This window comes from Pelophylax lessonae (assembly GCF_965119305.1).
Source record: "Pelophylax lessonae genome assembly, chromosome: 2".
Classification (NCBI taxonomy): Eukaryota; Metazoa; Chordata; class Amphibia; order Anura; family Ranidae; genus Pelophylax; species Pelophylax lessonae.
In genome coordinates, this window is record NC_138769.1 from 612,156,884 (window position 1) to 612,181,647 (window position 24,764).

Here is a 24,764-nt window from a genome sequence, read left to right on the forward strand (position 1 = left end):
ATGAGCCTGCAAGTCTGAAACAATGCACTGGATGCAGCCTCTTTAAAATATCTATCTGGTATTACAGCATCAAGCAAACCTTCTTATATATTTTTACATGTTTAACCTGACCATTAAAGTGACCTTGTTACTATTTTCACAAGAGCCTGGATAGCCACTTATTTATGATGTAGGCAACCACCATTTTGGTTGATTTCAGCCAAGGATTTAAAGGAGAACTAAAGTGGACAATATTAAATGCTGACAAGTAGGCTTTTTTTTGTGACAGAAGAGACTATTTGGGGATAATTTACTAAAACTGTATAGTGCAAAATCTGGTGCAGCTCTGCATGGTAACCAGTTAATTTTTAGCTTCTGCTTGTGAAGCAAAGGCAAGGTTACAACGCTCCAGGTGAGATGAATCCTCCCTTCAATGACCAGGTGCAGGTCTAGTCCGCGGTCTGGGTAGATATCCAAGTAAAAAGGAAGTTTTGACCGCACTCCAGCACATAAAGGATAAAACATTTTTCTTTATTCCTTAATATAAATCTTGACATTAATATAAATCTTGACAATACCAAAAACAGACAAGCCACAGGGTAAGTTGACACATTTCACGAACTAAATGTGCTTAATCATAACTTAAAATGCGCCCAAATTTCACTTAAATAGTGAAGAAAACAGCTGAACACAATGGTGCAAAATTACCCTGTTTAGCACATTCAACAAGTTCCTATATGCAAAAGAGGAAACAAACTTTGTAGCTAAATAACACATTCGTTCTTTTAAAAATGTAAATGTACAAAGTACAGAACCTTAGTGAATTCATCAATGGGATGTGGCAATTAAATATACAAATAAAATGTAAAGACTTACAAAAATATATCCAGATCTCATCTTTTGTACAAATAAGACTCGTATATCCATCGTTGAAGAGATCATCATAGTCGCACAAGCAGTGAATACCAAATATATATAATTGATAAAGGAAATTGGAAAAATCAAATCAAAATGATACAAAAGTGTGAACTATGCAAGTTACAACCAATGTAAACATTGGCATATTCTCGACCAATCCCGACGGTGGATAATAAAGATATATGAATATATCCCCACGAGGAACGATTGAGAATCGCCGGAAAGGGAGAAACAACAGTAACCATAGGCATTGGACAGGAAAAGCTAATAAAACATGAGAGACCCTTCTGATATATACTTGCAAGAGGAAAAAATGATTATTAGTTCTCCATACAAAGAGAGAACACATGAAATATGTGATCCCTCTCATATGTGGAAACCAAAAACATAACTCCATATCTATCTAATATGTCTCAACAGCACAGGGATATACATAATGGACATTGTTCATATGTGAAACGAACTGCCAGAGGCAAATATAACAGAAACAAATAGAAAAAGGGGGGGGGGGGGGACTCGGATGAAGGGCGATCATTTCGCTTTTCATAGTAGTGTGTGACATCCCAGTTCAGCCCCTTAGGTATTCTAGTCTGGAGCTTAAAGATCCGGAATACTTTCTTACACAGGAGGCGAAAAACTTCCCCTCCTCTTTGAGAAACTCTTACCCTTTCTATGACTTGTACCTGCACTAACAAAAGGTCATCTGCATGCTCAGTATTGAAATGTATGAACCACATTGGTGGATTTACACCCCCTAATGTGTTCACGAAACCTATCTTTAAGCCCACGAATGGGTATTCCAACATATTGAATGAAACGCGCTCCACATGTAATAACATAAATTACATAGCTAGTATTGCAATTGAAGAACTTCTCAATGTCATATGTGGTATTACAAGCAGTGGAGCTAAACCGTTTTATACAATCAATTTTTAGCGAGGGGCTACCCTAGGTGGTCTTTGGATAGAGCCTATTCTATAGCTCTGAGGAAGGATATACTTTCCACCAAAGGGAGCTATAGGACAACAAACAAGAGAAACATATGTCCCCACTGCTACCTGCCTCCAGCCTAGAGTTTAAACAAATTAAACACATTGTCTATAAACATTTACCACTTCTTTATAGTGATGAAACTTGTGCACAAGGAATTAATGTCATGGCTAGAAGGGCAAGATCTTTGGGTAATTATTTATCTCCTAGCCAATGTTGTTCCCACATTTTGTCTGGAGATACGTTTAGCTCCACTGCTTGTAGCTAATGTACTAGCTATGTAATTTATGTCATTATATGTGGAGCGGTGTTCCATTCAATATTTTGGAGATATTAGGGGGTGTAAATCCACTAATGTTGCTCGCCATTTCGGGGGGGGGGGGGGTGGAGCTAGTGCCAGACACGTAAGCAGCGGAGTTATGGAGCTCCAGCCTGGACTGTTTATCCTGTACAGATCCTGCAAGCATACAACGCTGCTACCTGTCATCACCGGGTGTCGGAGGGTGTGCAGAAGAACTGGCAGCCTTCATCGTGGTGAAAATCGGCCCCGCGTAAAATCCATTTCTCTGATGTTCATTGACGGACATAGCACCCACACCCCTCTGTGGAGTTGTAATTCTTCTGACAGCTTGTAACAAAACTGAGCACCTAAAGCAGAGAAAGGGAGTATAACCCCTGGGACTGCTGCTAGGCGTAGCCAGACTTTTTTTCTGCCTAGTGTCCTACTCCTGTAGGGGGTAGTATAACCCAATGGTTAAGAAGCTCAGGAGCTGTGTTAGTCAATGAACATCAGAGAAATGGATTTTACGCTAAGTCAAAAAATCCCATTTTCTCCTCACTTTTAGTCCCAATAATGATGGTCACCAGGACAAGTGGAAAGTGAGTCTCCCTAGTGGAGACACAGATAGCAATAAAAAAAGAAAATTCTGACCAGGCCCTCACTACACCCTGAAAAAAAAAAGTTTGGCTTAAGGTACACTTTAAAGTCCAACTCCAGGCATAAAGGTCTTTACCCTTTTTAGCTGCATTCTGGGAGTGTTGAATATGTTGTATCTCATCCTAGATGCTGTGAGAAGACCATGGAAGTGATGAGAAGCTCTCAAGATGCTCTGCTGACCATTGTTGAGGTGAGCCTGAATTTTGATGCTTTTCTAACAGGAGGCAAGGGCCATCAAGGGCTCTTCTGTTATTTAGAAACTGCAAGTTCTTGCCTGCTGTGATGGGTGCTGGTGATTAATAGCTGCATTAAAGAGAAATTTCTGGCAACAAGGGAAATCAGTCTGTCAACTGTTAATGTTGTCCAGAAAAAAACTGCAGCTGTGCTAAAGTCAGAAAGTTTACTTACTTTGCCTTAACCCCAGTTCTCTGCACTCAACTTCCACATGTGTGATGGGTGTTGCTACATCATCTTTGGCTACTTGATAAATCACCAATGATGCTCATACTTTCTAGACAGGATTTAAGCTAGTGTGTGGCTTTGGGAAACAACTGGGTTCAGACAGTATTAAAAATCAGACTTTATATAGCTATGGAACAACTGGGATCATGAAGGGTGTGTGATGGAAAGCCTCGGATTTATCACATAAATTCTTCATAAGTAAAAGGGGTTCTCAAATCACAATATTACCAATACAAGGCAGCATGTTGTCTTGTGTACTACAGAAAAGGGAGTGGGATAAGACTGTTGCTCTACAAAAGGGACAGTAGGATAGACTGGTAAACAAAAGAAAAAAGTGAGTGGGATTGACTGGTGCACTACAGAAAATGGAGTGGATATGACTGGTGCAATACAGAAAGGACAGTGGGATCGGCTACTGCACTACAGAAAATGCAGTGGTATGGACTGCTGAACTACCGATAATGCAGTGGTATGGACTGCTGAACTACCAATAATGCAGTGGTATGGACTGCTGCACTACAGAAAAGGCAGTGGAATGGTCTGGTGCTTTACAAAAAAAAGGGACTGGGAGAGACCAGTGCCCTACACGGGAGTGGGATGGACTGGTGCACTAAAAAAATAGGACTGGGATGGACCAGTACACTCTACAAAAGTGTGGGATGGATTAGTTCATACAAAAAGGCAGTGGGTTTAACAGGGGCATTGCAAAGAAAGGCAGTGGGATAGACTGGTGAACAACAGAAAAAGAAGTTGGATAGACTGGTAAACAACAGAACAAAAAGTGGGATAGACTGGTTAACATCAGAAAAGGAAGTGGGGTAGATTGAAAAGCAACAAAAAAGAAAGTGGGATATACTGTTGATCAACAGAAAGGGAAGTGGGATAGACTGGTAAACAACAGAAAAGGAAGTGGGATAGACTGGTAAACAACAGAAAAGGAAGTGGAATAGACTGGTAAACAACAGAAAAGGAGGTGGGATAGACTGGTAAACAACAGAAAAGGAAGTGGGATAGACTGGTAAACAACAGAAAAGGAAGTGGGATAGACTGGTGAACAACAGAAAAGGAAGTGGGATAGACTGGTGAACAACAGAAAAGGAAGTGGGATAGACTGGTGAACAACAGAAAAGGAAGTGGGATAGACTGGTGAACAACAGAAAAGGAAGTAGAGTAGAAGTGAGGTAGACTGGTGCACTGCTGTAATGTTTTGATGACAAAAACTAAAGACCTTAACAACTAGTTTGCATCTTATGCAATTATGAATGGAGTTAAAGAGGTTGTAAACCTCTGAAATTTTCTTTTTAAAAATAAACACCTGAAAGAAAAACGCATAATGAGCTAGCATTGCCCATATATGCCTTTACAGTATATACTTATGTTTTCTAACCTGTGTTGGAAAAAAGACATCTGATTTCTCAGTGGTTGCTATGTTTTGACTACTACTTTATTCTGTTATTACATGTTGAAAATGAATGCTAATATGGGTTTTTGTGTGTTCTCATCACAAGTTCCTTTACAGTCTGTCATTTTATTTTGTGTTGTTTTCTGATTTACTATTTATATATTCCAGTGATAAGTGTAGTTGTGAGAAAATGGTAATCACAAACGGTGATACCTATAGCACTTGCTGTATACTCCCTGGGTGAAAAAAGAAATGCTACTAAATCACAAAATAATACTAAATATTGTGCTTCTAAATACTGAAAGTGGATCATATACACATACAAGTATAAATAATAAATATAATAATAAACCAATTCTCATATAGATATCCACCACAATAAATAATGGTGATACAGTGATCAATGCTGTAAATAATTATAGTGAACAGTCCAATCAAAAAAACTTTAAAAAAATCGCTTAAAGTGCAGGTGCTTCTTCCTTGGCTTCTCTAGATGTTTCCTTCACCGTGGAAATAAGTAAAATGCCCACTCACCAGATGATGTGGGTCCTATATGCCTTACGACATTAGGACCATTCGTGCTTGATAAGAAATCCTTTCCAGGTCCGGATAAGTGTAGTTGTGAATAGTCTTTCTGTATGTAATATATCATGTACTTTTGTTGGGCAGGTGCTGCTTTATGACCCTCTCTTTGACTGGACTATGAATCCTCTGAAAGCTCTTTACCTGCAACAGGATGAAGCCGAACTCAATGCTACACTTGCTGAGGACCCGGAATGCAACAGAAACACTTGGTATTGCCATCTTATCTTATGGTGAAACTAGGCCAATATTTTTTTTTAATTTTATTAAAATACACCGCTCAAAAAAATTAAAGAAACATTTTGAAAACATATCAGATCTCAATGGGGAAGAACATCATGCTGAATCAGATCTCAATAGGGAAAAATATCATGCTGAATATCTATACTGATATGGACTGGGTAATGTGTTAGGAATGAAAGGATGCCACATCCTTTGATAGAAATGAAAATGATCAACCTACAGAGGGCTGAATTCAAAGATACCCCAAAAATCAAAGTGAAAAATGATGCAGCAGACTAGTCCATTTTGCTGAAATTTCATTGCAGCAACTCAAAATGGTACTTAGTAGTTTGTATGGCCCCAACATGCTTGTATGCATGTCTGACAACGCGGGGCGTGCTCATAACGAGACGCCAAATGTCCTGGGGTCTTTCCTCCCAGATCTGGACCAGGACATCACTGGGCTCCTGAACAGACTGAGGTGCAACCTGGCAGCATCACATGGACCAAAACATAATGTTCTATTGGATTTACGTCAGGCGAGCAGGGGGGAGGGGAAAGGGCGGCCATTCATTGTTATCAATTTCTTCATCGTCCAGGAACTGGCTGCATACTCTCGCCACATAAGGCCAGGTATTGTCGTGCACCGGGAGGAACCCAGGACCCACTGCACAAGCTTAGGATCTGACAATGGGTCCAAGGATTTCATTCTGATACCTAATGGCAGTTAGTATGCCATTGTCTAGCCTGAAGAGGTCTGTGTGTCCCTCCATGTATATGCCTCCACAGACTATTACTGACCCACCATCAAACTGGTTGTGCTAAACGATGTTACAGGCAGCATAACATTCTCCATGGCTTCTCCAGACCCTTTCACGTCTGTCACATGTGCTCAGGGTGAACCTGCTCTCATCTGTGAAAATCACAGGGCGCCAGTGGCAGACCTGCCAATTCTGCAAGTGCCAATAGAGCTCCACTGTGCCCGGCAGTGAGCACAGGGCCCACTAGAGGACATCGGTCCCTCAGGCCACCCTCATGAAGTCTGTTTCTGATTGTTTGGTCTGAGACACCAGTGGCCTGCTGGAGGTCATTTTGTAGGGCTCTGGCAGTGCTTATCCTGTTCCTCAGTGCACAAAGGAGCAGATACTGGTCCTGCTGATAGGTTAAGGACCTTTTACAGCCCTGCTCAGCTCTCCTAGAGTAACTGCCTGTCTCCTGGAATCTCCTCCATGCTCTTGAGACTGTGCTGGGAGACACAGTGAACCGTCTGGCAATGGCACTATTGATGTGCCATCCTGGAGGAGTTGGACTGCCTGTGCAACCTCTATAGGGTCCAGGTATTGCCTCATGCTACCAGTAGTGACACTGACCCTAGCCAAATGCAAAACTAGTCAGAAAAGATGAGTAGGGGGAAAATATGTCAGTGGCCTCCACCTGTAAAACCATTCCTGGTTTGAAGATTGTCTCATTGTTGCCCATCTCTTGCACCTGTTGTTAATTTCATTAACACAAAAGCTGCTGAAAGTGATTAACAACCCCCTCTGCTACTTAACTGACCAAATCAATACCCCAGGAGTTTTATTGACTTGATGCTATACTCTGATTAGAAAGTGTTCCTTTAATTTTCTTTGAGCAGTGTATAACTGAAAACTTGTTTTTTAGTTTTAGATGGAGTGGAGAGAGATGAGACCACCGGGTTTTAATTGCAGTGTATGTCTCTGTTCGGGAGGTTCAGCCACTGTATTTGCCCTGGTGACCGTTATCAACAAAAGCGAAAAGCCCAAGTTTCGAGTGGTCACCAGAACAGGAATAGAGGGGAAATCTTCCAATGGGGGCACTAGTTCTGGTGACTACCAGGGATGTCCCTCAGTTAGGAGGAATTTCCTCTCACTTTTTTAGATTCAAAAGAGTACAAGGTATAAAATATATATGTATTTTCAAGTATTACACACTATGCATACTTTAGAAATGTGAAAGAGAAAATGGAATAACAGAACAAGAAATATCCTTGTCTTGATGTTTTTTTCTATAGAGAAATGATAGGGGGAAGATATAAAAACTGTTTTTTTGCATATGGGCACAGTCATGTTGGAACAAAAAAGGGCCAAAGTGTTACCACAAGGTAATAATAAGAAATTTATATTTCTATATAGTTCTCCCTGGAACTCAAAGTACTTTATCTATCTGCTGTTGGGGCAGATGGTGAGACAGCCATCAAGAGCACATTAAATAGAATATTATATGCCTTCAATGGTAGCTGAGGACTTCCAATGTGTCCATGCGCCTAATCCAGCAAGCCTAAGCCTCTTCAATTACTCATTGCTGCATGTTCTCCAGCATGGGGGCTCTCATAGCCTAGAGTTAGGATACAAATTACCTTGACAAGACAGTGCAGTTTCCACATATATTAGCAAATGTTGTACAACTAAATCCTTTATTTTTAATGCATTAGAGAGTGAGTGCCATTTGTTTTTTGCTGGCTAGCTGGTAAGTGTGCTGGGAAAAATTGAATTTGCCATGTGCATCCCTGGGTTTAACTGAGAGTCGTTTTAAGCTTATATGCCAGTTGCCGCTATAGCAAAGAGACCCACAATAAATATACCTACATAGAGTCAATTGTGGGTTGCTGAATGTTTTTGTTTCTGGTATTTTTGTATATATCTGCAATTCCGTGTTTTTTTGTTTTTTCTTAGCAGTGATTCACAGAGCTTCAATAAAGTGGCGGAGCGTGTCCTACTCCGACTCCAGGAGAAACTGAAAGGGGTAGAGGAGGGGACAGTGCTGAATGTGGAAGGACAAGTGAATCTTCTCATCCAGCAAGCTATGGATCCAAAGAATCTGAGCCGACTATTCCCTGGCTGGAAAGCCTGGGTGTAATGTGTGCACTGATCTCCACCATACATAACTCAGGAAAGCGTTGTGCAAGTTGGTACAGGGAATTTATACCTAAAGTGTACCTTAGGTCAAAACATTTTTTTTGTGTGAATGTCCGGAAATGAAGGGTTAAAGTTGTGACTTTAGATACAATTTAAAGCCCAGCTGTTCAAAGTTTATTTTCTTTAGGCCACAGCCTGTGCGTGGAGAGCCTGTCCTCTGCCATTGTGCTACAGTGGGGAACCTTTGCTTTATCTCAGAAAGCAGTGGTCCCTCTGCAGTGAGCTACAGCTCTCATATCAGCAGGGAATGTGAGGTTTGCTGATTTCAGAGCTATAGGTCTGACTTAGCAAGGGGTCTGTTTTGACTTCTGCATAGAGACCAATGCTTCCACACAGAGAGCAAGAGTCCCACACTACAGCATGCTGGCAGAGGAAAGACTTTGCTACTCAGGCTGTGACTACTTTGTAAAGGAAACCAACTGTAAAACTTGGTACACAGTTTATTTTGATGCCCCTAAAAAAAAATATATATATATATATATATATATATATATATATATATATCTTAAACTGAAATTGGATTTTCAGAGAAGTGACATATGGAGAAAGCAATGTTCTAGTCGCAGTCAGGTGACAATGGTGTAGAAAGACTGCTGTGTCCACACCAGATACAGACATACAGTGCTTACCTTGTCTTGTGATTTCCAATAAATTGGATCTGTCACCAATCCACACCCAGTGCGGCTGATCTATGTAAATGGTTCATGATAATTTCTTTTGTTTTAAACTTTTACTGAGAGCACATAATCGGTAATCTAGTGGCCATGAACAATAGGCACTTTTCTTTGATAATGGGTTGTTATGGGTAATACAGATCTTGTTTCAGACATTTCGATACATGAGGTCCATTGCATTGCACACCTGTTCGAGGGCTACAATAGCCATATACAAGAAGTTTTGTGTAATCTTTCTTTATCCCTGTAAAATCCATCTCTGCACCACATTATGCACTTTTTAAATTGACTGTAGTTTGGACTTCTTAATCTTTCCCCTTTTCATTCAACATTGGGCACCCCGCCCGCTTCTCCAAACATTGGAGGGATGATTGAAGCTTTTCAGAATCCTTATAGAAGGGTTGTATTGTCAGTGCTATTCACAGCAACCCCTGATATTACTCATTATCTATGAAAGGCTTGGTATCCCCTCAGGCCTGACTGCACAAACAAAAACCCTGACAAAGGCTCCAACCCTTCCTCACTATGTCCAAATTTAAATTTGGAAAATTTGGAAAATGGAACAATAAAAAACATGGAACAATAAAAAACAATCTTTATTCCTCAGTAGCCAGATCTGAGCAAATCATTTTGTTCTCCCTCTGACCTAACTCCACATTTAGAATGATTTTATAGCACAGCCTAATATTGTAGTCCTTTATTCCATCTTGCATACAGCTGTTTCAAGCTTTTGCTCATCATCAATGCAAGATATAAAAACCCATGGCTTCTATGAAGTAAGGTTGGAGAGTAATGACATCTGCTAACCATTCAGTTATACTGTGAGGTTGTAAACTGTAGATGTAGCCATGGTTTCCATACCTTGCACAGACTGTGGCCTTAAAACTGTATGTGTTGGTAAATGGTTCTGCAATATAAGGTTGTTTCTGTGCTTTTAATAAGTGCATGTAAAGCAGGTATATCAAACCAGTGTTTGTAGGAAACAGCCCTCTCGGTCCTTTGCATTCTTCAGTACTTTAAGAAATTAAATTGAACAAAGCCCCCACTATTCTAAAGTTAATAAAAAGCTGCATTTTCATATGTCATTTTGTAGCTTCAGTCTGTTACCCCCACCCCTAGTTTTATGCTTTACATTTTTTTTAATAAACGTAACTTTTTCCAAAGCTATCAGGCTGATCATGTGATGTTCAGGGTCCTTTTCCAACTTCCTTAAGCAGTGGTTGGTCCTTAATGATGCAGAGAGTGGCTCTGATGTCATGAGAACATATTGTAAGTGCAGGGATTTATAGAATCGCCTCTGAGATGGCATTACTATGGTACCCTGCACTCAGTTTTCTGGGTGGAATTACACTGTCCATGGAGGACAACTTGTCGTGTAGAAGAGGTACTGAGGGGGTTAGCACCAGAGAGGATGAGAGATATTGCAGCCAGCGATGCTTCTTCTGACCACTGTCAGAAGTGGCGTGCACACCTGTTTCAGGTCTCTTTGTAGAAAAATCCAATTTTGAGACCGCACTCAGGATGTTATGATGAAATCAAAAGTTTCTTTATTCCTCATAAATAAAGTAGACAGACAGTGTGCAAACAGACGTGTCAGGTTGACGCGTTTCACGACACTGTAGGTCGCTTACTCATAACTCATGGTGTGTGGTTATGAGTAAGCGACCTACAGCGTCGTGAAACGCATCAACCTGACACGTCTGTTTGCACACTGTCTGTCTACTTTATTTATGAGGAATAAAGAAACTTTTGATTTCATCGTAACATCCTGAGTGCGGTCTCAAAATCAGATTTTTCTATTCTTGGATGACGGATCTGACCTGCACCGGGGTTGAACGTACACCTGAGCGGCTTTCCCTCCCTTCATTGTCTCAGGTCTCTTTGTGCCAGTTCCAGTTTCAGAGTTAAAAAAAAAATTGGCATGGGTTCTGTGACCAATTAACAGAGATTGTGGCAGCTTTAAGTATAGAAAACTGCCACAGATCCCTGCCAGTTCGGACCTGAGGTTTGGAATGTAAGTGGTCTCCTGACAGCCAACAATCCTTTCTGTCTATGCAATGTTTACACTTCATAAGCATTGCTTAATGATCATATGCCTGGCTGTTAACCTTGGTAAAGGCAAGGTTAAAAGCTTTCCTCTTCCCTCTTGCTTTTGGCTTAGCGGGGTGGAAGAAATGAACAGAGGGAGGAGGGAGCCAGAGGTGCAGACCGCTGCTTTGCTCTGTGAACTGCGTTCCTGCCTAGTGCAGACAGCATAGAACAGAGGTTTGCGCCCCTTTTGGTAATTGGGAGTAGCACCTGCTAGTTTTTTTTTTTTTTTTTATTCCGTTTAGAAGACTGACGCAGGCTTTATGCCTATGTAACTCTTTGTTAATTTCCGCCATTGTTTGTATTTGTGGTGGATAGTTGTGGGACAATTAGCCAGCTCAAACCACAATTTCCAGTTGCTGATGTAGTTTTCTGTTTAGTGTGATTGTGGTTCACTAGCAATAAACTAATTTAGATTGAATCTATTAAATGATTCACTATAAATTGTTCATCAAAAATAAGTTTATTTTAATGTTTGTTATGTACTGTTCATGATTTCTCTGGCTGCTCTCCTGTAATGTATATTTTACTTAGTTAAAAAAAAACACTGTTATGGATATTCGAATTGGACTTATTATGCATTCGCTGCGATATAGTGATGTCACTAAATTCTAGTGACATTTTTGAGTGAATTACCAGGAACAGACTAATGAAAATTACAAACGTCCACCCCTAAGCAGCAAACAAAATAAAAACCTGTGATTTTGCATAAGAATATTCCCCTATAAAGTTGTCCTTGTCTGAGAGGCACCTGGAGTCTGCCATTGTTGATCTAATAAAATGTCTGTTGCCTGGCTGGTGATGTTTGCAGATGTGAAAAGTAAGAGAAACAAGTAAGATGTCAGGCTCAATCTGTATACCTATTGTGGCTTAGTGAATGAAAGTATTGAATCCAGAGGGACAGCATTCAGCCAGGTAGCTAACATTTCCCAAAGAGAAGTCCACTATGGCAGCTTTTGTGTTCTTGATACTTTAATACATTGTTACATTGTTCCTTTTTAGTCAGCCAAGCTCCAAAGACAACTGCTAGATAAGATTTACAGAGGAATAATGGTTTGTGTAAGAGGGGGATAGATTATTTTTTTATCGAACTGTTAGCCTTCTTTGATGCATAAAATGGAAAATTCTTGTTAGCCACGTTTAACTGTATAGTTTCTAATAAAGACAGGTATTGTAAATAGATGCTTGTGTGTTTTTTTTTTTAAGTTACCCAGTCCTTGCTTAGTGTCACAGTGGGCAAGCCTGGCAATTAGCCACTTAGGTGCCAAATACTGAATTGTGGGGTGGCAGGTGTGAGTGTAATGTTACCCCATTCCTAGCAGTGCCATGTATTTCTCAGGGCTATGGAGGCAATGAAGCACAGGTAATAAAGCAATTGTGTTACCTTACTATTATGGGCAAAGTCCAGGCTAATTTTATGATTATCCTTTTCAGTAGGGTTTATTGATCATAATCGACCCAGGAAAAGCTCTGAAAATTCATACGAATGTGGAGGCTGGGTGAAGTTAGTACCTGTGAAGATCATGGCAATAATGTTCTGAGACCAATAAACGCAAACATTCTTCTTTCATTCGGTCATTAAAATAGGATAACCGTTCAGTTCAATGGGATAACCGACAAGACTTAGGAACGCAGTAAAGCAGACTTACCCACCTTTCCCGTTCTCTCATATACATCTCCTCAAAGGTCAGAGTCAGGGTGCAGATGACACAGATCTCCAGGCCACTTACAACTTCTAACTTCTCCTGATGCAGCCAGGACCTTGTGGGTGGGATATGTCAACCCTGGGAAAGCCTACCAGGGTGATACACTTGCAGTGTGTGCGCTGCTGCAAAAATGTGTATTTGAATAATGGGTGTGACTAATTTGGTGAAATCCATTGATGCTGCTGTTCGCTTGGGCAAGCTGAGCTTAATAGTACAAAGAGTGTTTTGCAGCACCTGATGGGGGCCCAGCAGGATACATAAATATGCAGAATAGTTTCCGCACTGTGGAGGATAAGAAAACAATCCAAAAACTGCTATTACGATCTATTTACAATAACAAACATTCCAACTATGAGAATGGGAGGCGTTGCGATTTGGTGAGTGTATACCTGCTGGGGAACGGAATCACCATTGCACGCAAAGTGATGTGTGATTGATACTTATCTCCATGGGAGAAGATCTCAACACTTTTTTTTTGCACAATGTTGGTGGACTTAATTTATGGACTTTTGGTTACTATGGGTGAAAGCCTACAACAGAGTTAAACCACAGAGCCACTTTGAAGTGGTAATTTGCTTACACTTGAGTACTGTAGTTTAGGATACAAAAATAAGTCATACTAGCTACATTAAAATTGGTCAAAAATTGTAAACATAGGTCAGATTTTAAAATTAAACGGTAGGGGTTTATTGTCCCACAGAAGCAACAGCAAGGTCTTGTTGTATGTAGTAAACTGTCCATAGAGCCAATTCATCCAAGGTCTTATAACAAACAGCAGAACAATTTATTGCAGTAATGTGAAAGATTAGCAGACCTCTGTGGTTTTACCATCCCTCGACAGCCCCACCTCAGCTTCAACAGTGAGAAGAAAAAAGGCGCCTCTGAGTGCAGCTGACAACACTTTATTGCACAAACAACAAGATGGATGGCATGTATCGTCACAGCTCGGGGTCTCTTCCTGGTCCCGTGACTCATCCTATCCTCTAACTGCCCAAGGAGCAGCATAGAGAGGACACAGGTAAGGGAGCCCAATCAGGAACAGTGGATCAGTCCGAGGTTGCGGTGGAACGTATGCCTCGCTTGTGGACCGCACCAAGCGTAATGATGTCAAGGGGGCGGTATCGCGTTTCGGAGCATGCGCAGTAGTGCTCCTTTGTCTCTCTGCTTACTAGTTAGAACTGCTTCTGCCATTCCTAAGAGCTGCCCTCCGTGTTAGTGTGGGGCATTTGCACATTATTGGAAGTCCACCCACCTCCCTTTTTTCCTCCCCCTACCAAGATCTAGTTGGAGGGCTGGTTTCTCAGCAGAAGTGCCCAACAAACATTCCTTAAAATTCAGCTTCAACAGTGACCGACAGGGTTGTACATATGCCGCGGCCACAGCAAAATTGATACCCCATGTCACATTCAGTGGACAGTACCACCACTAAATGCAATCCTGTAAATGTGTGTAATGCATGCATTGCAGGGGTAGGACCTTTTTTAATGTAAAAAAAAAAAAAAAAAATTAAAAAAAGATGTTGAGGTGACTTATTACTTCCCAGTCACCTGTCAACTGCCCTCAGAAAAGCGATCGACTGCAGATCACTTTATGAGGTGGTAAGTGCTACAGAAATTGTGATCAGGCCCTGACAGAGCAGCTCCATGAACTCTGTCAGGGAAACCTCTCTGCTCAGGACACTTTAGATTGCATTATTCCATACTGATTGTGGCTGGAGGGAGCTCTGGTGAGCAGGACAGGCAGTAGATGATATAGGGCCTGTGTTTAACCACTTCCCGACTGACGCACGACTATATACTGCGGCAGTCATCCTCTCCTGGACAAAGTGACGTATCGGTACGTCACTCGCCCGCGAGCCTCTAGCCCCCGCTTGTTCACTGACATCCCTGAGCTTTTGACCGGTGGCTCCAATGTCCGCCCGCCACTCGCGATCTCCCGCAGGAGAGGGAGAAAGACAGACGGCTGATGTAAACACAGCCCAATGTCATTCTCCCTTAGATCATCACTGAGGCTATGCGATCCTGCTATGTAGGATCGTATGTCTCTGTGATGATCTAATAAGCCACGCCCCCTGACAGTTAGAATCACGCCCCTAGGGACACACTTAACCCCTTGATCACCAATAAAGTTAACCCCTTCCCTGCCAGTGTCATTTTTAGAGTAACAGTGCATATTTATAGCACTGATTACTGTAGTAATGTCACTGGTACCCCCAAAAGTGTCAAAAATGTCAGTTAGGGGTCCGATCTGTCTGCCGCAATCCCACAAAAAAAATCGCAGATTGTCGCCATTACTAGTTAAAAAAAAAAAAAAAAAACAATAAAAATGACATAAATCTTTCCCGTAGTTAGTAAACGCAATAACTTTTGCGCAAACCAATCAAAATACACTTATTGTGATATTTTTTTTACCAAAAATATGTAGCCAAAAACAAATTGGCCTAAAATGTTAAAAAATTTTGATGTTTACATTTTTTTTTTGAGAATTTCATATAAAAAAAATGTGAAAAATATTGTTATTTTTTCATAATTGTCTCTCTTTTTTTGTTTATAGCGCAAAAAGTAAAAATCGCACAGGTGATCAAATACCACCAAAAGAAAGCTCTGTTTGTGGGAAAAAAGGACGTCAATTTAACCACTTTAATACAGGGTACTTCCCTCCCTTCCTGCCCAGGCCAATTTTCCCCTTTTAGCGCTGTTGCATTTTGAATGACAATTGCGCGGTCATGCAACACTGTACCTACACCAAATTTATGTCATTTTCCCCCCAAAAATAGAGCTTTCTTTTGGTGGTATTTGATCACCTCTGGGTTTTTTCCTTTTTGCTAAACAAATAAAAAAAGACCGAAAAGTTTGAAAAAAAAAAAAAAGTTTTTTTGTTTGTTATACAATTTTGTAAATAAATACGTTTTTTCCTGCACTGATGAGACTGCACTGACAGGCACTGATGAGGAGGCACTGATGGGGTGGCACTGATAGGCGGCACTGATAGGCAGAGGCGGCTCTCTAATTAGGCAAATTAGGAGGTTGCCTCAGGCCTCGCACTCACAGGGGCCTCGCGGCCGCCTAATTTGCCAGTTAAAGAGTTGCCTCTGAGGCTGGCAGCAGGGATCTCCCTGCCATCAGCACAATCCTGACTCCGAGACCGAGTCCCGGCCGATCTGTAAGCAGGAGAATCCGGGCTGTGATCAGGAGCAGCTCATGAATGGGAGCTCACTGACATCTCCGGATCACAGCCAAACTACTGAAGTCGCGGCGGTGACACTTCCCCCTCCCTCACAGACGGGGGAGGAGAGAGATCTGCTGCCTGCTTCTGCTCCTCCTCCCGACCTCTCCACCTATGCTTGCCCCGCCCACACTCCTAGACAGTTTTCTCCTCAGAAGATGACGTGTGAGCGGGAAGATTGAAAACCAGGAAGAAGAAGAGGAAAGCTGGCACCTGATCCATCCATCCATCCCTTCCAGTGAGTACTCTGATCTAAGGGGCACCCTTCCTCCATCTCTTTCCATTCCTTTCTTTCTCCCTCCCCTCCTTTCTTTTTCTTTTCTGTCTGTCCCCCTATCTATCCATCTGTACCCCTATTTGTCCGTCTGTCCCCCTATCTGTCCATCTGTCCCCCTATCTGTCCGTCTGTCCCCCTATGTGTCCATCTGTCCCCCTATCTGTCTGTGTGTCCCCCATCTGTCCCCCTATCTATCCATCTGTCCCCCTATCTATCCATCTGTCCCCCTATCTGTCCGTCTGTCCCCCTATCTGTCCGTCTGTCCCCCTATTTGTCCGTCTGTCCCCCTATTTGTCCGTCTGTCCCCCTATTTGTCCATCTGTCCCCCTATCTGTCCATCTGTCCCCCTATCTGTCCATCTGTCCATCTGTCCCCCTATCTGTCCATCTGTCCCCCTATCTGTCCGTCTGTCCCCCTATCTGTACATCTGTCCCCCCGTCTGTCCCCCTATCTGTCCATCTGTACCCCTATCTGTCCGTCTGTCCCCCTATCTGTCCGTCTGTCCCCCCTATCTGTCCGTCTGTCCCCCCTATCTGTCCGTCTGTCCCCCTATCTGTCCGTCTGTCCCCCTATTTGTCCGTCTGTCCCCCCTATCTGTCCGTCTGTCCCCCTATCTATCCGTCTGTCCCCCTATTTGTCCGTCTGTCCCCCTATCTGTCCGTCTGTCCCCCTATCTGTCCGTCTGTCCCCCTATGTGTCCGTCTGTCCCCCTATCTGTCCGTCTGTCCCCCTATCTGTCCGTCTGTCCCCCTATCTGTCAGTCTGTCCCCCTATCTGTCCGTCTGTCCCCCTATGTGTCCATCTGTCCCCCTATGTGTCCATCTGTCCCCCTATCTGTCCGTCTGTCCCCCTATCTGTCTGTCTGTCCCCCTATGTGTCCATCTGTCCCCCTATCTGTCTGTCTGTCCCCCTATCTGTCTGTCTGTCCCCCATCTGTCCATCTGTCCCCCTATCTATCCGTCTGTCCCCCTATCTGTCCGTCTGTCCCCCTATCTGTCCGTCTGTCCCCCTATCTGTCCGTCTGTCCCCCTATCTGTCCGTCTGTCCCCCTATCTGTCCGTCTGTCCCCCTATCTGTCCATCTGTCCCCCTATCTGTCCATCTGTCCCCCTATCTGTCCGTCTGTCCCCCTATCTGTCCATCTGTACCCCTATCTGTCCCCCCCGTCTGTCCCCCTATCTGTCCGTCTGTCCCCCTATCTGTCCGTCTGTCCCCCTATCTGTCCGTCTGTCCCCCCTATCTGTCCGTCTGTCCCAGTATCTGTCTGTCTGTCCCCCTATTTGTCTGTCTGTCCCCCTATCTGTCCGCCTGTCCCCCTATCTGTCCGTCTGTCCCCCTATCTGTCCGTCTGTCCTCCTATCTGTCCGTCTGTCCCCCTATGTGTCCGTCTGTCCCCCTATCTGTCCGTCTGTCCCCCTATCTGTCCGTCTGTCCCCCTATCTGTCCGTCTGTCCCCCTGTCTGTCCGTCTGTCCCCCTGTCTGTCCGTCTGTCCCCCTGTCTGTCCGTCTGTCCCCCTATCTGTCCGTCTGTCCCCCTATCTGTCCGTCTGTCCCCCTATCTGTCCGTCTGTCCCCCTATCTGTCCGTCTGTCCCCCTATCTGTCCGTCTGTCCCCCTATCTGTCCGTCTGTCCCCCTATCTGTCCGTCTGTCTCCCTATCTGTCCATCTGTTCCCCTATTTGTCTGTCTCTCCCCCATCTGTCCATCTGTCCGTCTCTCCCCCTATCTGTCCATCTGTACCCATATTTGTCAGTCTGTTCCCCTATATGTCCGCCTGTCCCCCTATCTGTCCGCCTGTCCCCCTATCTGTCCATCTGTCCCCCTATCTGTCCATCTGTCCCCCTATCTGTCCTCCTATTTGTCCGTCTGTCTCCCTATCTGTCCGTCTCTCCCCCTATCTGTCAGTCTCTCCCCCATCTGTCCGTCTCTCCCCCTATCTGTCCATCTGTACCCCTATCTGTCCGTCTGTCCCCCCTATCTGTCCGTCTGTCCCCCCTATCTGTCCGTCTGTCCCCCTATCTGTCCGTCTGTCCCCCTATTTGTCCGTCTGTCCCCCTATTTGTCCGTCTGTCCCCCTGTCCGTCTGTCCCCCTGTCTCCCTGTCTGTCCCCCTGTCTCCCTGTCTGTCCCCCTGTCCTTCCCCCTCATGAGAGTACAAATCCTTTTTTATTGCTATACAGACCAGGATCCCCCAGTTTCACTCCAGTTTTCCTCTACCCATCCCTCATCATCTTCCCACTCCCCCCTTTTTACTCCCTCCTCCTTCTCCCCAACCCCATGGTTCCCAGTCCCATCCCTCTCCTATTCATCCCATGTGATTGCCACAGTACACATCCCACCCACACAAGCAGCAGTAATCAGCCTCTGGGTTCTTCCTTAAAGAGGAAGTAAACCCTCCTCTGACACTTTTCTCTATAGGTAAACCTATGATAAGGCTTGCCTATAGGTACTGTAAATATCTCCTAAACATGTACCGTTTAGGAGATATTTACCTTACATGCAGCCAGTGACGTCACTGACGCATGCGCTCTGAAGGAACGGCCGCTGGTGCCGTTCCTTCAGAGTCCCATGCCGTGACCGTCGGCTCCCGCGCGCGTGCGCGGGAGTGACGTCACCGCGGCTCCGGCCAATCAGATGGCCGGATGCCGCGATCCCGGAAGACGGGGCGACTGAACATGTCGCCCGTCCTACAGGTAAGCGGACGGCACGGCAGGGGCTCGTTGTAAGGTAAGTATTTCATAATGAGCTAGTATGTGATGCACACTAGCTCATTATGTGTTTGTCTTTCAGGTTGTAAAAAAAAAAAAAAAAAAGTTAAACGAGTTTACAACGTCTTTAACCTCTGCAAAGGGGGTGAGTGGGGCCTCATGTCTAAATTCTGCCTAAGGCCTCACAAAGCCTAGAGCCGCCTCTGCTGATAGGCGGCACTGATAGGTAGCACAGATATGCAGCACTGATAGGCGGCACTGATAGGCGGCATTGATGGACACTGATAGGTGGCACTGATGGGCACTGATAGGTGGCACTGACGGGCACTAATGGGCACTGATAGGTGGCACTGATCGGCACTGACGGGCGGCACTAATGGGCACTGATAGGCGGCACTGGTGGGCAATAATGGGCACTGGTGGGCGACACTAAAGGATGGCAATGATGGGCACTTGTGGGCAGCACTGATAGGGAGGACACTGTCGGGCAGCACTGATGGGGAGGGCAATGGGGGGCTCCCTGAGCCCTGATTGCCATCCCTGGTGGCCATAGTGGGCATCCCTGGGGTCATGGTGGGCATCCCTGGGGTTATAGTGGGCATCCCTGGTGGATCTAGTGGCATCCCCCCCCCCCGAGGGTCTGCACTGGTAATCAATGATCTGATTACCAGTGCCGACCCCCCCCCCCCCCCTGTCAGGGGAGCTGCTGATCGGTGCTCCTTTACTCATGCCTGTCAGGCACGAACTAAGGAAAGCCGATCAACGGCTGTTCCTGTTTACGATGTGACCAGCCATGATTGGACACAGCTGATCACATGGTAAAGAGCTACGTCAGTAGTCTCTTTACCGAGATCGGAGATGCAGGGTGTCAGACTGACACCTCGCATCACCGATCGCCGCTCTGCGCACCCCCGGGGGGCGCCCAGAGCTGTGTTATCCTGCCGCCGTCATATGACGTCCGGTCAGGATAACACAGCCACATTCCCGCCGTCATTCTGTTATACGGCGGGTGGGAAGTGGTTAATTTGGGTACAGTGTCGCATGACTGCGCAATTGTCCGTTACAGTCACGCAGTGCCCAATCGCAAAATAGGGCCTGGTCTTTGAGCAGCCAAATCCTCCGGTGCTTAAGTGGTTAAGGACTTTGAGCTTGCATTGATGACATTCATTTTAAATACTTCTAAGGTACTTCAGAATTCCTGAGACTTCTGATAATACTCAGATTTGATCTGCTGTGGACCTCTGTCTGATTTGTGTTCCCATAGTTTTGTATACTAAAGGCCCGTACACACGTACCGATCGTCGGCCGAAAAGCTTCGGCCGATGACCGATCTGCCGATTGTAGGCTTGTTAGTATGATGCCTCCGACCGCCGACAGCGCACATTCGGCCGAAAAGAATCTGTCATGCAAGCATTAAAATTTTTGTATGCCGACACCAGAGCGGCCGATTGTTCGCCATTTAGTACAGAATTCAGCCGACAGACCGCAGATTTGCAAGACTGGGCATGCTCAGAAAAGGAAAAACACAGGGAAAGTTAACCATCACATGACATCACTTCTGCAGTCGGCTGTAGTCGGCAGACAAAATTCTTGTGCAGTCTTTTGCACTTTTCAACAGACACCGACAGCCCTGGACAAAAGACGGGCGATCGTTTGGCCGACAATCGGTACGTGTGTACGGGGCATAAGGCAGAACCCTTTGTAGAAAACAAAAGCCCACTGATACAGGCCCCTACCCACCCACATGCAGTATTCCCCCCTGGTTATCCTTAAATGGTGAGGGAGGGCATAATTTGCACTACCTACACCTGTGGGACTGTGGCAGACCAATGAGAAGTGAGCTAATCAGTTCTTAGTGTATTAGACATTTTCATTGGTCATTAGGAAGATTAACCGTTTTTCTCCCTGTGCTAAGCATTTATATAGATCCTGCTTCGTCATCATTTCAACAGACGCCGGCGGGGACAGAGGAATCAACTGTCTCCGGTATACTCTGCGCTTCTGTTGCCTGTCTCCGGTGTTTATTCTCGTCCCAGCTATGGATTCTTTGTTGAAAGCAGTGCTGGATCGCGCTGGTTCGTCTGGCGGTGAACTGTGGCTTATGCGCTGCCTTTCTTTACCTGAGGGTTCAGCTGTGGACGGTCACCCCTTCGTTCCGGATGGATACAATCAACTGCCTCAGCTTGACCCGTCTCAGAGCCTCCTTCCTTCTCTTCGGATGTCTCCTCCTTCTGCACCGGATTTTCGAAATCAGCATGGCCGCTCCCCTTCGCCCCGTCATCGCCGGAGGTCTCCGCCTTCTTGTCGTCATCCGTCTCCTCCCCAGCCATTTCGTGAGTGTCCGTCTGTGGAGCCGAGGCCTTCTGCGGGCGCATGCGCAGTTCCGGCAAGTGTTCGGGACCTGCGCACTTCATCTGCTGGGCTCCGATCTCCACCTCCATCCTCCCGTGACTTTCCGGAGGATGCGGCTGCAGGCTCATGCACAGTAGATGCCCCAGTACGGGAGCCCCGCAAATACAAAAAGAAGCCACGCAGGTTTGAGTCTCCCTCTCCTCCCCGCCGGCCTGCTGTGGCTAAGAAGGCAAAAAATTTGTCCAGGCAAAACAATGACTCAAATAAAACTGCGGATCAGCTTTATGGGGGTCCGGATCCTCCCCCCCCTATTATTCAACCATCCCCCCCTTCTCATCCCTCTTTTCTTTCACAGGTGTCTAATCAACAAGCTGAGCGGCCAGTTTTGGCGCCTGCTATTGGGTCTCAGTCAGTAGGTCCTGCAGTGGATGTTACAGCTGCCAATCATGGTGAGTCTGGTAATTTTGCTTTGCTTATGCAATTGGCACGTTCATTTTCCGCATTGGTGAATAAAAGTAATGTGCCTTCTGATTTATTGTGCAATGCTGTTCCTCCTGTCAATTGTACTGGTGTACCTCCTGTTAATGTTGCTCCAGTCTGGCAAGATCCTAATTCTGTTGTTCTTCCAGTGTCAGTCTCTACTTCTGTCCCTGTGTCATCTGTTTTACCTGTTGTTTCTTCTTCTGTTGCTAATGTGCCTGAAAGCTGTTATAAAGAAGCTATGTCATGTGTTTTATCTCCACTGGGTTTTCATTTGAATGAAAACATAAAGGAAAAGATTTGGAAGGGTGATTATATAGATCTGCTTTCATTGTTGCCGTCTTCTAAGGATGTTGATGATAGAAGAAAAATTGATGAAGAAAAAAGGAAGACGGTCCCGAGATCATTTAATTATTGGCTTCAGGCCTTTTGTATTTATGCAAGTGTTATGGGAGAAAAGCACCCCGAGAAATGTAGTGGACTTTTTCAGCACGTTGAGATAATTCTTGAGGCGTATAAGCATTTTAGCGGTATGTCTTGGTTTTATTACGACGAGTCATTCCGCCAGAAGCTTGCTGTCCACCGTTCGCTACATTGGGGAATGAAAGACGTTGGGCTCTGGCTCAATCTTCTGTTACCACAGCGCTCGGTTAGTAAGCCTCCTCCTACTCCTGTTAGTACTTTCCGTAGAGGTTTGTGCTTTAGTTTTAATGAGGGTTCCTGTAAATGGCCGGGTACATGCAGGTTTAAGCATGAATGCGCTCATTGCGCAGGGAATCATTCAGCGTCTCGCTGCTTTAAGAAGTTGACGCCTGCGCCATCTCATGGCCAAAGTGATCTTTTTCGTAAAAGCGTCCACTCCAGTGAACCTGGGAGCCATGCTACCTTGGCTTCGCATATGGCCAAACCAACAGATGGCAGAAATGTTAATTAATGGTTTTAATAGAGGTTTTTGTTTGCCGGCCTTTAGTGGATCTGGCTGTTTGGTATGCGAGAATTTACCTTCAGTACGCAGACACCCTGAGGTTGTGGCTGAAAAAATTTTGTTTGAAATTCAAAAGGGTAGAGTTTCAGGACCTTTTGTTTCCCCTCCGTTTTTGGATTTTAGAGTTTCACCATTGGGGGTTATTCCGAAGAAAGAAAGTTCTTCTTTTCGTCTAATACACCATCTATCTTACCCCAAAGGGCTGTCTTTGAATGACGAATTGGATCCTGAAATTTGTACTGTTTCTTATTCGTCATTTGATGACGCTTTGAGTGTTATTAGGAGGGTAGGTGGTTCTGCACTGTTAGCTAAGGCCGATGTTAAATCAGCTTTTAGGTTGCTGCCTATCAACCCGGAAGCTTTTAATTCATTGGGCTTTTATTTTGATGGTTTTTATTTTTTTGATCGCTGTCTTCCAATGGGCTGTTCACTGTCTTGCCGCTACTTCGAGATGTTCTCGACCTTTTTGGAGTGGGTTGTGAGTCACCGTTCTGGTTCTTCGAATTTAGTTCATTATTTGGATGACTTTCTTTTTGTTGGCAAGGAAAGTTCTGACGATTGTTTATTGCTTTTTTCTACTTTTAACGCTGTATGTTTTGAGTTTGGTGTCCCTTTGGCCAATGAGAAGTCTGTATATCCAACTCATTGTTTGGAGTTCCTTGGTATCACTATTGATACGGTTGAGATGGAATTTCGTCTGCCAATGGATAAAATTAGTAGGTTATATAAGTTGATTGATTTTGTCTTGTCCAAGCGTAAGGTTACTTTGAAGACTTTGCAATCCCTTCTGGGACTTTTCGCATTTGCTTCTCGGGTCATCCCTTTAGGTAGGATTTTTTCAAAGCGTCTATATAAGGCTATGTCTGGAGTTTCTTCTCCTTACCATTACATTCGCATTGATTGTTCTTTGCGTTCAGATTTGTCGGTTTGGCGACTTTTTTTGCGTGATTTCAATGGCTGTTCTGTGTGGCGTATGCCTTTCTGTAGTATGTCTTCGCTGAATCTATTCACGGACACTTCCGGTTCTATAGGTTATGGTGCTTTTTGGCAAGGCCATTGGGCTGCTGGTTCATGGCCTGAGTCTTGGATTTCAAAAGGTTATACAAAAAATATTGTTTTGCTCGAAGTTTTTCCTTTATTGATATCTCTTGAATTGTGGGGTCACCATTTTAGGGATAGGAATATTCTATTGCATTCTGATAATTCTGGAGTGATTTATGCTATCAATTGCCTTACTTCTAAATCTTTGCCAGTTCTGGCTGTTTTACGCCATTTAGTTTTTAAATGTTTAGAGCTTAATTTATGGATTAAGGCAAAATACATTCCTGGTAAGAAGAATTTAATTGCTGATTCTCTTTCACGTCTGCAGCTGGATGTTTTTCGGGATCTGGTGCCGGATGCGGATCTATATGGCAGTTTATGCCCGCCTCATTTATGGGATCTGGTGTGACTCCTCTTCATATTGCAGTTCGGGATTCCTTGGCTCCCTCCACGTGGGCACAATATATTGCCGCGTGGAGGTTATGGAATCAATTTTTGTCAACTTTGGTTAATGATTCCGGTTTGTCATTTGAAGAATCGGTCTTGAGTTTTTTGAATTTCTTGATGTCTGAAAATTATTCTTATTCTTACATTAAGAAAACATTGTGTGGTATTTCATTTTTTATGAAATTGGTTAATGGGCCTTCATGTTTGCATTATTTTTCAGTTCAACAAGCCTTGAAGGGCTATCGTAGGAGTCGTTCACATGTTGATAATAGAGTACCTATTACAGTAGCTCTTTTGGGACGTTTGTGTGCTTCCACGGACTCTGTTTGTAATTCTTTGTTTGAATCTTTACT

The 24,764-nt window shown here is 44.2% G+C and overlaps 1 protein-coding gene across 2 annotated transcripts in view; it reads left to right on the plus strand.

Moving 5' to 3' along the window:
- The window catches only part of ATM (ATM serine/threonine kinase), a 276,722-nt gene extending 268,192 nt beyond the window's left edge, over positions 1–8,530 (plus strand). The window contains exons 60-62 of one of the 2 annotated variants that reach the window (XM_082248434.1): positions 2,951–3,014; positions 5,358–5,482; positions 8,186–8,530. In XM_082248434.1, coding sequence (XP_082104560.1) covers positions 2,951–3,014; positions 5,358–5,482; positions 8,186–8,369 — 373 coding nt within the window. In that variant the 3' untranslated portion in view covers positions 8,370–8,530. The remainder of the gene's footprint in view (positions 1–2,950; positions 3,015–5,357; positions 5,483–8,185) is intronic. The other variant, XM_082248435.1, reaches the window with a different exon arrangement.
- The last annotated feature ends 16,234 nt before the right edge of the window (positions 8,531–24,764 follow it).